Source organism: Pseudophryne corroboree, chromosome 6 (assembly GCF_028390025.1).
Source record: "Pseudophryne corroboree isolate aPseCor3 chromosome 6, aPseCor3.hap2, whole genome shotgun sequence".
Classification (NCBI taxonomy): Eukaryota; Metazoa; Chordata; class Amphibia; order Anura; family Myobatrachidae; genus Pseudophryne; species Pseudophryne corroboree.
Genome location: NC_086449.1, coordinates 137,591,158 through 137,605,913, shown reverse-complemented (window position 1 = coordinate 137,605,913; position 14,756 = coordinate 137,591,158). Strand labels below are relative to the sequence as shown.

General features: G+C 46.3%; 1 protein-coding gene across 1 annotated transcript in view; it reads right to left on the bottom strand.

Moving 5' to 3' along the window:
- RETSAT (retinol saturase) overlaps positions 1-12,779 on the bottom strand; it is an 85,802-nt gene extending 73,023 nt beyond the window's left edge. The window contains exons 1-3 of the mRNA XM_063931892.1: positions 12,533-12,779; positions 6,033-6,215; positions 5,694-5,935 (exon numbers count right to left, since the gene is read on the bottom strand). Of these exons, the coding sequence (XP_063787962.1) occupies positions 5,694-5,935; positions 6,033-6,215; positions 12,533-12,689 (582 nt within the window). The 5' untranslated portion in view covers positions 12,690-12,779. The remainder of the gene's footprint in view (positions 1-5,693; positions 5,936-6,032; positions 6,216-12,532) is intronic.
- Between the last annotated feature and the right edge of the window lie 1,977 nt (positions 12,780-14,756).

Sequence of the window (14,756 nt, the reverse complement as noted above, 5' to 3'; positions counted from 1 at the left end):
AAGGTGGGCTCATCTTGGGCGGCTGCCCGAGGGGTCTCGGCATTACAACTCTGCCGAGCAGCTACGTGGTCGGGGGAGAACACGTTTGTAAAATTTTACAAATTTGATACCCTGGCAAAGGAGGACCTGGAGTTCTCTCATTCGGTGCTGCAGAGTCATCCGCACTCTCCCGCCCGTTTGGGAGCTTTGGTATAATCCCCATGGTCCTTTCAGGAACCCCAGCATCCACTTAGGACGATAGAGAAAATAAGAATTTACTTACCGATAATTCTATTTCTCGGAGTCCGTAGTGGATGCTGGGCGCCCATCCCAAGTGCGGATTATCTGCAATACTTGTACATAGTTATTGTTAACTAATTCGGGTTATTGTTAAGGAGCCATCTTTAAGAGGCCCTTTCTGTTGTCATACTGTTAACTGGGTTTAGATCACAAGTTGTACGGTGTGATTGGTGTGGCTGGTATGAGTCTTACCCGGGATTCAAAATGCCTCCCTTATTGTGTATGCTCGTCCGGGCACAGTACCTAACTGGAGTCTGGAGGAGGGTCATAGGGGGAGGAGCCAGTGCACACCACCTGACCTAGTAAAGCTTTACTTTTTTGTGCCCTGTCTCCTGCGGAGCCGCTATTCCCCATGGTCCTTTCAGGAACCCCAGCATCCACTACGGACTCCGAGAAATAGAATTATCGGTAAGTAAATTCTTATTTTTAATAAGAATACAATAAACATAAAAATGGAAGCTTGAAAAAGGAGATTCTCTCCGAAACGCGTCGTTTGGACGTTGTTTGTGACTGAATTACTACTGAATTCCCTACTCAGCCTCCAAGGAAACAAGGCTTTTGCGGTGGTGCCGTGTTATACTACCGGGGCCCTCTTGCTTTTTGAACAAAAGCTCTTTGCCCACCGCAAATCCCCTAGTGGGTGAGAAACTTATTTCTGGGATCAGTGCAATTTTTCTGTTGTATATACATTTTTATGTTTATCGTATTTGTATACACTACCAGTAAAAACTTTCACAACACTAATATTTTTTCAGTTTTTATTATTTATACACTGCATAACAGCTTTTATTGTGTCTATACTGCATATCAGCTTTTATTATGTCTACAGTATACTGCATATCAGTACATACAGTAGACAGGCATAACCATCCTATAATTAATGGGCCAAAAGGACGTGTTTACATAAACAAAGATAAGATGCTGGCACAAACTTGAGAAAGGAGTTGGATTCTCCGAATCTTTGCTGCTGAGACTTCACTTTATGCAAGATAAGTTCTAATCAAGGACAGAGGAGTAGAACAAGCAGCAATATGTAACCTTTGAGTCTAGAGTAGGGGTGGGCAAACCGATCCTGTCCGGCCCACTGCCTCCCACCAACGAGCAATGACAAGCGGCCCGAACGGCTGAGCTGCTTGTCATTGCTCTGAGCTGCAGTACCTCCAAGCTGCCGGCGGCGCCTCTCTCCCCTGCTGCTGCGTTGTAGCAGCCTCCTCCAGAGTCCCCAGTGAGAAAGAAAGGGTGTGTGTGTGTGTGTGTGTGTGTGTGTGTGTGTGTGTGTGTGTGTGTGTGTGTGTGTGGGCAGCGGCGTCAGTCTGTTTTTAGGTTTGGGGGAGAGATCTTTAGCTCTGTCACGTATAACCCCCCCGTGTTCTGTCACTGTCACCCCCCCCCCCCCCTGTGTTCTGTCACTGTGTCACACCCCCCGTGTTCCGTCACCGTGTCACACCCACCGTGTTCTGTCACCGTGTCACACCCACCGTGTTCTGTCACCGTGTCACCCCCCCCGTGTTCTGTCACCGTGTCACCCCCCCCCGTGTTCTGTCACCGTGTCACCCCCCCCGTGTTCTGTCACCGCGTCACACCCCCCCGTGTTCTGTCACCGTGTGACACCCCCGTGTTCTGTCATCGTGTCACACCCACCGTGTTCTGTCACCGTGTCACACCCCCCGTGTTCTGTCACCGTGTCACACCCCCCGTGTTCTGTCACCGTGTCACACCCCCCCGTGTTCTGTCACCGTGTCACACCCCCCGTGTTCTGTCACCGTGTCACACCCCCCTGTGTTCTGTCACCGTGTCACACCCCCCCGTGTTCTGTCACCGTGTCACCCCCACCGTGTTCTGTCACCGTGTCACACACCCCGTGTTCTGTCACTGTCACCCACCCTCCCCGTGTACGGTCACTGTGTCACACCTTTCCCCAGGGGCCATAAGACACTGGATAATTTGCTTGCTGCACAATAATTATCCTAAATAAAATGTTAATGTGTAAAAGGGGGCTCTACCTGCTGTACTGTGTAAAAGGGGCTCTACCTTCCATAATGTGTAAAAGGGGCTCTATCTGGTGTAATGTGTGTAAGTGGCGCTGTGTGGCGCAATTTGAATAATGGAGACTATTGTGCAGCCTAATATGAATCTGTATTATTTTTTGCCCACACCCCTTCCACATGAAGCACGTCCCTATATTTTTGGCAAGTGGGGGGAGCTGCTATTTTGTATGTGGCCCTCGGATACTGACAGGAAATGTCAAGTGGCCCCTCAGCTGAAATAATTGCCCACCCCTGGTCTAGAGACTGTGGAGTCTTCATGGTTCATTCAAAAGTGAAGACCCCACAGAATCCCAGAATAAATGCAGCAGGTGCTGGCACATTAATGGAATGGGGCTAATCATGCATTTTTCCCTCATCTTACATATATTTAAGGGGTCTATTTACTAAGCCTTGGATGGAGATAAAGTGGGCGGAGATAAACTACCAGCCAATCACCTCCTGTTATTTTTCAAACCCAGCCTGTGACATGGCAGTTAGGAGCCTGATTGGCTGGTACTTTATCTCCATCCAAGGCTTAGTATATAGACCCCTAAGTCTTTAGAATGTTGACAGTTGTTTCCAAGCAAGACAAGGGTGATTAGTGTATGCCATGGGGAGAAGGGCCAAGATAAATATTTGCCATGGGTGACAAAGCCTAGCTTCACCCCTGCTTAGATCTATGTGTATATATTGTAATATATTGTATATACACATAACATACAGCGCAATTGTAATTTTTCCTATGATCTGCAGGAGAAGTATCTACATAATCTACTCTTATCCCATGGGCATCACCCTTCCTCTCATCCTGACTAGACAGACATGCTGGAGCTTGGTCATATGGACATAAGAGAGGCAAGCAGTGGTGTAAGCCTCTACTTTGTACAGAAGGTTGTACTATGGGAGGTCCAGCCAAAGTGAATCACTGCAAGACCAGCATGGATTTAAACTTAGGCTCCCATTTATCAAGCCTTGAAGAGTGAGAAATAGCACAGTGACAAAGCACCAACCAATCAGCTCCTAACTACAATATCACAGGCTATGTTTGAAAAATGACAGGAGCTGGTTGGCTGTTACTTCATTACCGTGATAGTTATTCTCCAAGGCTTGATAAATCTGTGTCTTAGGGGGACATTTACAAAGCAGTGATAAGAGCGGAGAAGTGAGGCAGTGGAGAAGTGCCCATGGCAACCAATCAGCACTGAAGTAACATCTATAATTTGCATACTATAGAATTATACAGAGCTGCTGATTGGTTGATGGGGCAACTTCTCCACTGGCTCACTGCTTAGTAAATGTCCCCCTTAGTCCCTACCATGTGACCAGGGGACTGGAGAGCGTAGCTTAGGAGCCAGGAATCACAGTGACAGGGAAAGGATGCTGGCAAGCTATATGGGTTTTCTCATTTTCAGAATGGCACACCTCCTTAGTATTTTTGCATTCATGCTATTATTTTGTGAAACTTAAATAAAAAGGAGAGTGAGGAGTTGAGGATGGCACCCGGGCAGAGAGTATGTGCAACAGACCAGAGTATAATGCGGTCAGGGGAGAGGTAGGGAGGCGTGGAGGCTCTAGACCGAAGAAGGATGATAAGCTGTGTAAAGGAGCACTACAAGGAGTTATCAGAGGAATTATTTATTAAAAGAACTCTGTTTAGGACACGTGGGCACCTGTTGAGGCTGGAGGAAAAAAAATTCCATATGCAACGGAGGCAAGGGTTCTTTACTGTTAGGGCAATAAGGATTAGGAATTCCTTGCCAGAGAAAGTGGTAATGGTGGACTCTGTAAATGCATTTAAAAAAGGATTGGATGAATTTCTGATTGAAAAGGATATCCAAGGTTACAACATTTTAAACATTGACGTTGTTAATCCGGGTGTAACATGACTTAGAGTTGTTAACTAGACATAAAACATTCTTCAGCAGGTACAGTAAAATCAACTCAACTTGATACAGAATACAGGTTGAACATAATGGGCACTTTGCCTCTTTTCAACCTCAATTACTATGTTACTATGTTACACATGTTCAGCTATTGTGACATCCATGAGAAAAAAGCAGAGAGACAGCTGGACACACAAGAGAAGAGAAAAGGTCAAGAAAGGAGAGGTAGTTTTAGGTTTCATCATCATGGAGTTAGTACTGGAGTCAGAAGGAGTATATTACGATTACCCATAGGTGTCGGAACTGGGAAGGGGGGGGGGGGGGGGGGAGTGGGCGCAAAGGCGCCCCCCAGAACATTTGAGAGGCACCAGTCAATGTACTGAATCACAGAGTGCAGTGCGTCCACTATCTAGGGTTAACTCGGACAGAGTCAAGCTCCCCTGCACCCAGCTCAAGTCCCTACAGTGTGTGTGTCTTGTTACTGTGGGCTGGCCCCTTCTCTGGGACCATCCCTGTGCCCTTCTCACCTCCCACTTCATATGTTCCTCCCCTCCCCCCCCTTTATCCTTTCTCTTCCCCTCCTTGTACCCAAACGCTCCCACCCTCTTACTTGTGTCACTGATACTGTAGATAGTGATATCTATATAAATATAGACCGTAGCGGCTCTTGCCACGGGCAAGCAAGCTTTTTTCCCGGGGCGCCGCTGTTCCGAGGGCGCTGCCATTGCAAGAGCGGCTACTGACACGCTCTTCCCGGCCGCAGCAGGCGCCGTGGGCTGTGTGGGCGCCCACTGCAGCCGGCTCCAGTGACAGACACTAGAGGTCATAATTGACCTCTACTGTCTGTGCGGCGCTGCTATGGGAGAGACGTCATGATGTCTCTCCCATAGAGAGGAGCTGGCGGCCAGAGACGGAGGGCAGCGCAGTAGCGGTCGGGAATCGGGAGCAGGGCTGGTAAGTATTGTGGTTTTTTTTTTTTGTGTATGTAAGCGGCGCTACTGGGGCACAGTTATAGGGGTCACAACTGCTGGGGGCACAGCTACAGGGTGATAACTGAAGCCAAGCCTCTTCCCTATAAAGCCACGCCCCTGTGTTTTTGGGAGTGTAAGCAGAGACCTGTGACTTCAGTCGGAGCTTCGGCTCCAAGTACAGGGGCCAGTGCAAATGCAGATAAAAGGGGTGCCAACTACTCTAACAAGTGTAACGCTGGGGGCGGTGTAGTCACATAGATGTGACCAACTCAGAATGCATGGATTTCTGACTGCTGGAACTGTAATCACTTTACATGCAACTCAGGCCATGCCCTTTTGTTTATAGCCGCTGCCATCAGCGATTAGTGGCACCCTACATCCATTTTCTTTTTTGAATAAACCAAATGCTGGATCATCCGAATATTTATTTGTAGTGTGTGATCAAAATACATCTAAATCCCATATAACAGGCAGATCTTAATAAGCTGCTACTGGGGTTAGAGGGATAATTAAGGGAGGGTAATTGTACTAACCTTAACAAGCCTCATAAAGTCATCAATGACTTTCTCCTCTCCTGGGAAAGCCTTCTTCAGCTCATCGGTATATGCCTGTGTTCCAGAGCGCATGTTGTAACGACGGGCATTTGCCATATCCCCCAGCACCACCACATCGAAAGGATCATCCATTAAAGACCACTGCAGCTGCCCGTCCGTCAGCTGATCCACCAATATCCGCGTTGGGGAATGTTCATTTAACTGACCGATGTAATGAATTCCTGAGATTAAAAATCAAATATGTGTCTATCATCCAGTCATCATCTTCCCAGTTCCCTCAGCGGGCACTACTCCCAGCAATCCAGTCTTTATACTTACCCACATCAAACTCATAGCCCTTCTCATTGAAGGTGTGGCAACAACCTCCCAGCTTCCCCAGTTGCTCTAGCACCAGTACCCGTTTGCCAGCCCTGGCGAGCAGCGCAGCTACCCCTTGCCCTCCAATTCCACTACCAATAACGATAGCATCCAGCTTCTCAGGAACTTTATCAGGAGAGAAGACTGTAATGAAGAACAGTACAAATAGGATAATGAGACGGGGCAAAAACACTGTTAAAACATCACCGGTACTAAAATAAAACCTATTCAAGGGGCAGGCAACCTGTGGCACTACACATGCCAGCATGCCTTGCTACAGTTTTAGCATGCCCTAAAAGCATAACTGTGGATGTATAGTTACATAGCAGCTGGTTGTCTACCTCTGATCTGTTCCATTAAAACTTAACTTGTTCTATTATTCTAATAGCCTTTGGCTGGAAGGGCAATCATATTACAAGTGCAAAAATGTAAAAGTGCAATTTACATAATCTCAGCGTTAAACTGAAGGCGAACATAAGGAGAAAATTAAAAAAACAAACTCTACTCCATTCTCCCTTCCACAGCAGCAAATCCCGCGGTTTTCTGCCGCCCTGATCCTTATTTCAGTGTTGTCTGCTGATGCAGCTACAGTATGTTGCTATACCATGCACTTGTCCTATATGGTCTTGAACTGTAAGTCACTGTTTTCTTGTTTTGCTTATTTGTTTATGTACTCTGTAATTGGGCGCTGCGGATCCCTTGTGGCGCCATATAAATAAAGGTTATTAATAATAATAATAATAATAATATGACTGCTTTAAAGCAACAGCTGTGAGTTCACCAACTCTTCACTACAGAAACCAACTACCTGTATAATTGGGTGTGATATGATATGCCGACGGTTGGGATACGTATGGTCACATGACTGACCACAGCATCCCGAATTTTAGAATGCCGACAGGGGACGAGCCAGTTCATTTACCCATCCCCTGCCCCCTACCCTAACTCGTCTGGGCTGGAGCCTTGGGCTAAGATAGTGGGGGGTGTCGGCTAAGGCTAATAACAGGGGGTGACGGCTAGGGCTAAGACTCAGTGGGGTTGGCAGTTACGGCTAACCCCCACCTGTAGTGCTTAACCCTAACCGTCACCATTACCGTTACCATCGGGATGTCATCAGGGTTCTGGCGCCGGGATTCTGCGAGGTGCCAGGATTCTGGGGTAGATCACCTGACCGCCGACTAACCACATCCCGTATATTTCTGGAAGCTCAACACTGAACTCCCTGATTGGTCACTGCAAAAACTTAACTTCTTTGGTTATATTGGGGGTAATTCCAAGTTGATCGCAGCAGGATTTTTGATAGCAACTGGGCAAAACCATGTGCACTGCAGGGGAGGCAGATATAACATGTGCAGAAAGAGTTAGATTTGGGTGTGGTGTGTTCAATCTGCAATCTAATTTGCAGTGTAAAAATAAAGCAGCCACTATTTACCCTGCACAGAAACAAAATAACCCACCCAAATCTAACACTTTCTGCACATGTTATATCTGCCTCCCCTGCAGTGCACATGGTTTTGCCCAGTTGCTATCAAAAATCCTGCTGCGATCAACTTGGAATTACCCCCATTATTTGTACTGGCTTCATAACAATCACACTGCATTATCTGTGCCAATTTGCCTTTATACCCCTGTTAACCCTGTCTGATTTATCAGTGTATTTTGCCCTGACTCTCACCCCTCACCTCTAACTTTGTCTACCTTAGTATTCACTTTCTGCACCCATTATCCATTTTGCTCAGTGAGGTATAGCTAATGAAGGAATACTGGGATAATGTTTGCATAGTCAAATACAGTGTAATTTATCACCTTTTATCAGGTAAACATTTGACTCACTGTTAAGGCCAGTGCCGACAGGAGAGATGCGTGCTGAGCGATCTTATCACAGACCGCTCAGCACACATCTCTCCCCCTGCTCAGCACAGCGCGATGTGCTGAGCGAGGGGGGATGACAATGGGGAGGGGGGCCCTCACTTCACACAGCACTGAAGTGAGCGACCCGCTAGATTGAGCCTGCCAGGCTCAATCTAACACCGGCTGCAGCGATGCGCGGCTATCGCTGGGGGGCATACACACAACAGATCAGTGCTTAAAATCTAAACAATCTAGTCAGATTGCTTAGATTTTAAACACAGATCTCTCCCTGTGTACCCCCTTTAACCATAGACATCATTTTCCTTTAGATGCAATCTAGGGCCAGCTGTGCTAGTCAATGTTCGTTTACAATCAGAGGTGGGGAACCTTTGGCCCTCCAGCTGTTGATGAACTAAACATACCAGCATGCCCTGCAACAGTTTTAGCATGACCAAAAAGTAAAACTGCAGCAGGGCATGCTGGTATATGAAGTTCAACAATAGCTGGAGGACCAAAGGTTCCCCACCCCTAGTTTACACAAACAAATTGTTCATAACACTAAGTATTTCAAATTGAACAGCTGAACAATGCCAGTAAACAGATATTTAAAGGTTTACCTTTAATAATTGCAACTTTGTTACATTCTAAACCTAATAACTAAATTGCTTTTCTTCCTTGCACTCCATGGCATTTTCTTCAAAGCAATTACATCCTTTATACTCCCTGCAAACCCCCCCGCCCTCCCCATACACATTGCTGCCTAAATTATCCACTCCCCTCTTATTAACACTCATAAGCTTCTGCAGATTCAATCCCTCCATTGGTTACCTGTATTCTCCATATTTAATATAAAATACTTTTACTCACACACGAGGCCATTAACCAGACTTACACCAATGTAATCTCTTCACTTATCTCAAAGTATCTTCCAACCTGACTTCTTCGCTCTTCACAAGATGAACATCTCTCATCCACACTCGTCATTTGCTCCCAACCACAATTGCAGGACTTTCTTCAGGATGTACCCACTCTGTAGAATGCCCTCCCTTGTATAAGACTCTCCTCTAGTCCCCAAATGTAAAGCGTTACCGGAAAACTCACCTCTTCAGGCAAGCTTATCATATTCCGGAACCGCCCATATACCTTTCATAAACTTTCATATTAATTGCATTCACACTGTACAGTCCACACATACCCTCACCGGGATGCGGTCAATTTACCTACAATCAAAATTCTGACAGTCAAAATACAGACAATCATTGACCGACGGTCAAAATCTAGACAAGGTCAAAATCCCGACATGATCAAAATACTGGCATTTAAAATGTTGACAGATCAAAAAGTTCACGAGTTTTTCATGATTTTTTCATTGAAACTGACTTGTTCATACTTTACCATCCCAGTGGACCTGGAGGGGGGAATATAATAGTGTTCCGAGCGCAGCGAGGCACCATGCCTGAAGCATGGCAAGAGCAGCGAGCCAAGTGAGGGGACGCAGTACATTTATACAGTGTCTATGTCGACCTATGTCAACAAACACACCAAAAAAGAATAGTGAAAAACTTGTGTCGACTTTCTGACCTGTCGACATTTTAAATGATGGTATTTTGCCTTTGTCTGTATTGTATATGTCGGTATTTTGACCTTGTCGGGATTTTGACCATCGGTCCATTGCTGTCTGTATTTTGACCATCGGGATTTTGATTGTAGGTATTTCAAACTAAACCCTCCTCACCCACCCTTGCGTATCAATGCCTATTTCCCTATACATTGTAAGCTTGTGTGCAGGGCCTTCCTACCTCTATGACTCTATTACCCAGTTTTGTTTTATCACAGTTTCCAATTGTAAAGCGCAATGGAATTTGCATCGCTATATAAGAAACGGTTACAAAATAAAATAATAATAATAATAATAATAATAATAATAATAGACTGGGCATTAGTATAGGCTAAGCTTCATTTATAGAAAAATAAAACAAATGGAATTTAGGTAAAACAAGAGATAGACCTCAAATGTTTATGACAAACGCTGGCAATATATTAAACATTATCTTTAAGCATTAAGGGGGATATTTATGAAATGTTTGCAAGAGATAAAGCACTGACCAAGTAGCTTCGGACATCCCTTTCACACAAAGGGGTAAATTTACTAAAGCTTCAAAAGCGGAAAGAGGTGATGTTGCCCATAGCATCTATCATTTCTTTATTGTATCCTCGGATATGATAGAATCTGATTGGTTGCTATGGGCAACATCACCTCTTCACTTTTAGAAGCTATAGTAAATTTACCCCTTACATAAAAACCCTGAGTTTTTACATGTGAATGCTCAACAACCCGGGATTTATTTTTTGTGTGTCAAAGGAAACAACTCAGGACTTGTCCTGGGTCTCCGACTTTACCAGGGTTGAGCTGAGACTCGAGAATTTACCAGTTATACCCCTTTCAGACATCAGACCCGGGGAAATTGGCGGGTCTAGAATGACGGCAAATTCCCGGGGCTGCGCTCCATGGGGGTCATTCCGACCTGATCGCACGCTAGCTATTTCTTGCAGCGCTGCGATCAGGTCAAAACTCGGCAAAACTGCGCATGTGTATGCACTGCAATGCACGGGCGCGTCGTACGGGTACAAAGAGGATCGTTGCTGGGCAATGGATTTAACGAAGAAACCATTCGCACAGCCAATCGCAAGGTGATTGACAGAAAGAGGGCGTTTATGGGTGTCAACTGACCGTTTTCTGGGAGTGTTTGGAAAAACGCAGGCGCGTCCAAGCATTTGCAGGGCGGGTGTCTGACGTCAGTTCCGGGACCGGACAGGCTGAAGTGATTGCAGCGGCTGAGTAAGTTCAGACCTACTCAGAAACGGCACAAAACTTTTTTGTACTGCTCGGCTGCACAGGCGTTCGCACGCTTGCAAAGAGAAAATACACTCCCCCATAGGCGGCGACTATTTAATCGCAGCGCTGCAAAAAAATAGCTAGCGTGCGAACAGGTCAGAATGACCCCCAATGACCCTGGTCGGGAGAAGGATTGCAGACTCAGGACTTAGTTGTTTCCTTTCAGACATATCAAAATCCCGGGTTCACATGCATAAACCTGGGAATTTGATGCATTTCTGAAAGAGGTATTAATAGGGGTGGTATTCATGTGACCGCCGGTCTGCTGACCGACAGTCACATGACCTCCTCCACCATCCCGCCGGCTCAGTATCCCGATGGTCGGCATGCCGAACAACAGGGACTATTTCCACTCGTGGGTGTCCACGAGACCCATAGAGTGGGAATAGAACCCGTGGCGACCGCAGGTCGCCACCGAGCGCAGCGTGGCGAGCGCAGTGAGCCCGCAAGGGGCTTGCTGCACTCGCCCCTCCCCGCCAGGATCCCGGCGTCGGTATGCTGCCGGGATCCCGGCGTCGGTAAGCTGACCGCCGGTCAGCCATACTACACCCATTAATAGACCTGGCAATTTCCCTGGTCCTAAGGGGTAAATTTACTAAAGCTTCTAAAACAGAGAATTGGAGATGTTGCCCATAGCAACCAATCAGATGCTGTCTATCATTTTCTAAAAGGTAATAGAGAAATGACAGACAGCATCTGATTGGTTGCTGTAGGCAACATCACCAATTCTGTTTTAGAAGCTTAAAGTGGAGATGTACTAAGCAGTGAAAAGAGTGGAGAAAGGTACTGGAGAGGTTTCCCATGGCAACCAATCAGCACTTTTTTTGCATACTGTAAAATTATAGAGCAGCTGAATGGTTGCCACGGACAACTTCTCCACTGGCTCACTGCTTAGTACTTCTCTGTCTTAGTAAATGTACCCCTAAGTGTGAAAGGGATATAATGGTCATTCTACAGGCTGTGATTTAAAAAAAAATGACAGCCAGGAGCTGATTACTGGTACTTCATCTTTCTCCAAGCTTTGATAAATCTCCCCCTGAAACATTTGGGGCCAAAAGAATTGCTGGGACTATGTGTCTCTACACTCCAGCACAAATTAAGGTCTGAAACTGGTTATAAACACAACACTGGTGGGTAATTGGTAACTAAACAGTTTTCTGAAACTACAAATAACCACACATACATAATTGCACCTTACAGAGCGCATGCCTGGGTGTGTGGTTCCACAGCAGGTAGTGTCACATTCTGTATAAGCCTGATGTACAGAACGGAAAATTAATAAGGACCATCTATTTTATTATTTTTAACTGGATCACAATGCGGAACAATCTACACCGCAGTTAGTGTTACACCATGCAACACATTCTTCACCTCCACTTATACAATCAGGTATACTGTATATTGTACATGGACAACAACTGCTAAGCTACAGAGAGCTGTGTTCCTCTGGCTGTAGCATCTGATATAAGCACCCACGCCTCCTTGTCATGTGTACAATGCATTAACTCCCAGAACTGGTTGCCTATGGTGCTAGTATGCTAGCAGTAGCCATAGTAAAATGCAGAAAATATAACAATATTGTTCATCTCAGCTACTATTATACTAGATTCACTACCGTCAGCAATTAGTCTATTCACCGGTCACATGACAAAGTGCAGTAGAGGTGAAACAACATTCAACTGGTTGTATTGTATTGCTGGTTGTATTGTATTACCATTCTTTATCACTTTTCTCTTCAACCCCTTATCAAACACCACAGGTCCTGGGGGTCTTCTGGTGTCCACAGCAAAGGGGTTAGGACCTCGGCCCCCTAGCCAAGCCTTGAGGATAATAAAGATGATGCAGATCCCAGTTACAAGATACAGCCACATGTCTGGTGCTTGTCTGTGCAATGGGCTGCCTGTGAGAAGCTGCTGCACTCTGTACACAGTGAGAATGGGGCTGGGCTTGTGTCCTCTTCCCCCTGGTAACTCCCACTATGTCACACACAGCAAAGAGAGCACAGGCCTACCTGCCTGACTCATTCATTGTGACTTGCACAGAGGAGGGGCCAGTGTTATATATAACATGATACAATGTTTCTTCCTTCCAACCAAGAATTTTTAGGGTTATTATTGTCAGTTGCCGTCAATGCTTTGCATAATCACTGATTTCATGGTCACAATATTGATTTTTACGAAATCATTGTTTTTAGCACATAAATGTTGAAGTGGACAAAACTGACTTATACAGCTTTCCGATTAAAAAGCCGGGTCACACCTGGGATTTTATACATGGGTCCATTCCGGATGCAACCCAGCTGAGCCCCTTTCTGACAGGGTCTGCGATGTCATTGCACACAGGTGCAGCACCAGTGCTTGGAGCCTTTTGGCTAAGATCAAGTGTAGTACCTGCTCGAGGGAAACACTTGGGGGTATATTCAATTGCAGTCGGATCCTCTCTGACGAAAAGGATCCGACTGCAGCCTATTCAGAAGCAGGCCATTTTCGCCCGTTTTCCCCTCCCCTTTCGACCATTCATTTCTGCCCTCTCTTATGGGCAAAAATGAATGGTCGAAGATGGCCCATTTTCAACAGCGCCGCTGTAAAAAAACACATGGATTAGCAGAGATTCCACTCATCCATGTGTTTTTCGACTTGTAAGAATTTCCGACAGGGCGGAAAACTGCCACTTCAATTGACTACTGAAATGTCGGAAAGTTCCGATCATTGGCGGAAAACGCCGGCTTTCCGCCCTGTCGGAACTTCCAACTTCAATTGAATACAGCCCTTGGTTTAGTGCCTATTCTTACACTAGAGCTTGTGGAGTACCGTGCTAGGGAGGGACTGGCCCTGGTCGCGAGTGGAGAAAAACTGGGCTTAGTATCCGTTGTCCTTTTAGATGGTTGAAATATGACCCTTGTGGTGGAGCGGAGAACAGCCCGGTTTAGTATCTACTCTCGTGCCGAGGGTTGGTCCTGTACCCTGTCATTGAGCAGGGACGAAGCTTGGTCTGGCTGGAGGTCGGGAGCAGCCTGAAGCCCGAGGTGCTATGTGCCTCTGGTGCCAGCAGAGCCACTGGTGCCTGAAAATGCACTGGTGTTGCGTCCCACAATGCACTAGTATGGCACTTTGCACTTGCACTTCACCACTTCTGTCTGCACCCACATTCCTTTGCCCTGGCCTTTTGGCTAGGGCAAGGAAAATGTTTACTTTCCCTCCAGCCATTTGGCTGGGGTCTATATATTTCTCTATTTATTTTTTCATGTATGTTTGCACTTTTTTTGCACTTCACCACACCTTTTTATGTTTTTTTTTGTGTGTGTGTATCACGTCTTTGTGGGGTTTAGGTGAGACCCTTATGAGCCACCCTCTCCCCTTGGAGCAGTGGCCCTCTCCTTTTAGGGAGGGCTGAAGGTTTTTCGTTCCCCAGGGGGAAGCTTCGGCCAACCCTGGGGAGAAAGTAATGACCCTGATCTGTGAGCCTTTTGGCTCCGGGGGTGAGGGATTCAAGGGGTCCCTCTGCGCTTCAGCAAGGGGGGACCCGAAGATCCATCTTCCCCTCAGTAGGCCTTTTGGCTCTGAGGGGTTGGGGAGTACCAGGGCCCTTCTCCTTTTGGAGAAGGTCCAAAGTGCTACGCCCCCAGCATGGTTTTTGCACTGTTCATTGGGCGATGAAGCCACGCACCTTGGGCATCAAGTGAAAACCCAAAACAGTGCTTGGAATGAGATCATCTCTGAGGGACGGCTCTTCCTATGCTGTAAATGGGTCCTGGGTCGGATCGGGTCCTTCCCAGGAAAAACCCTGCTCACTAGCAGGGTTGGATTCCGGGATTACTGAACCCGGGTTGAGCTGTTTCCACTGGCAAAAATCACGGTTTCACGTGCAATAACCCGTGATTTTGATGTCAGTGGAAAAGGGATATAAATTGGTACAAGGGATTATTTCGTTTTACGGTA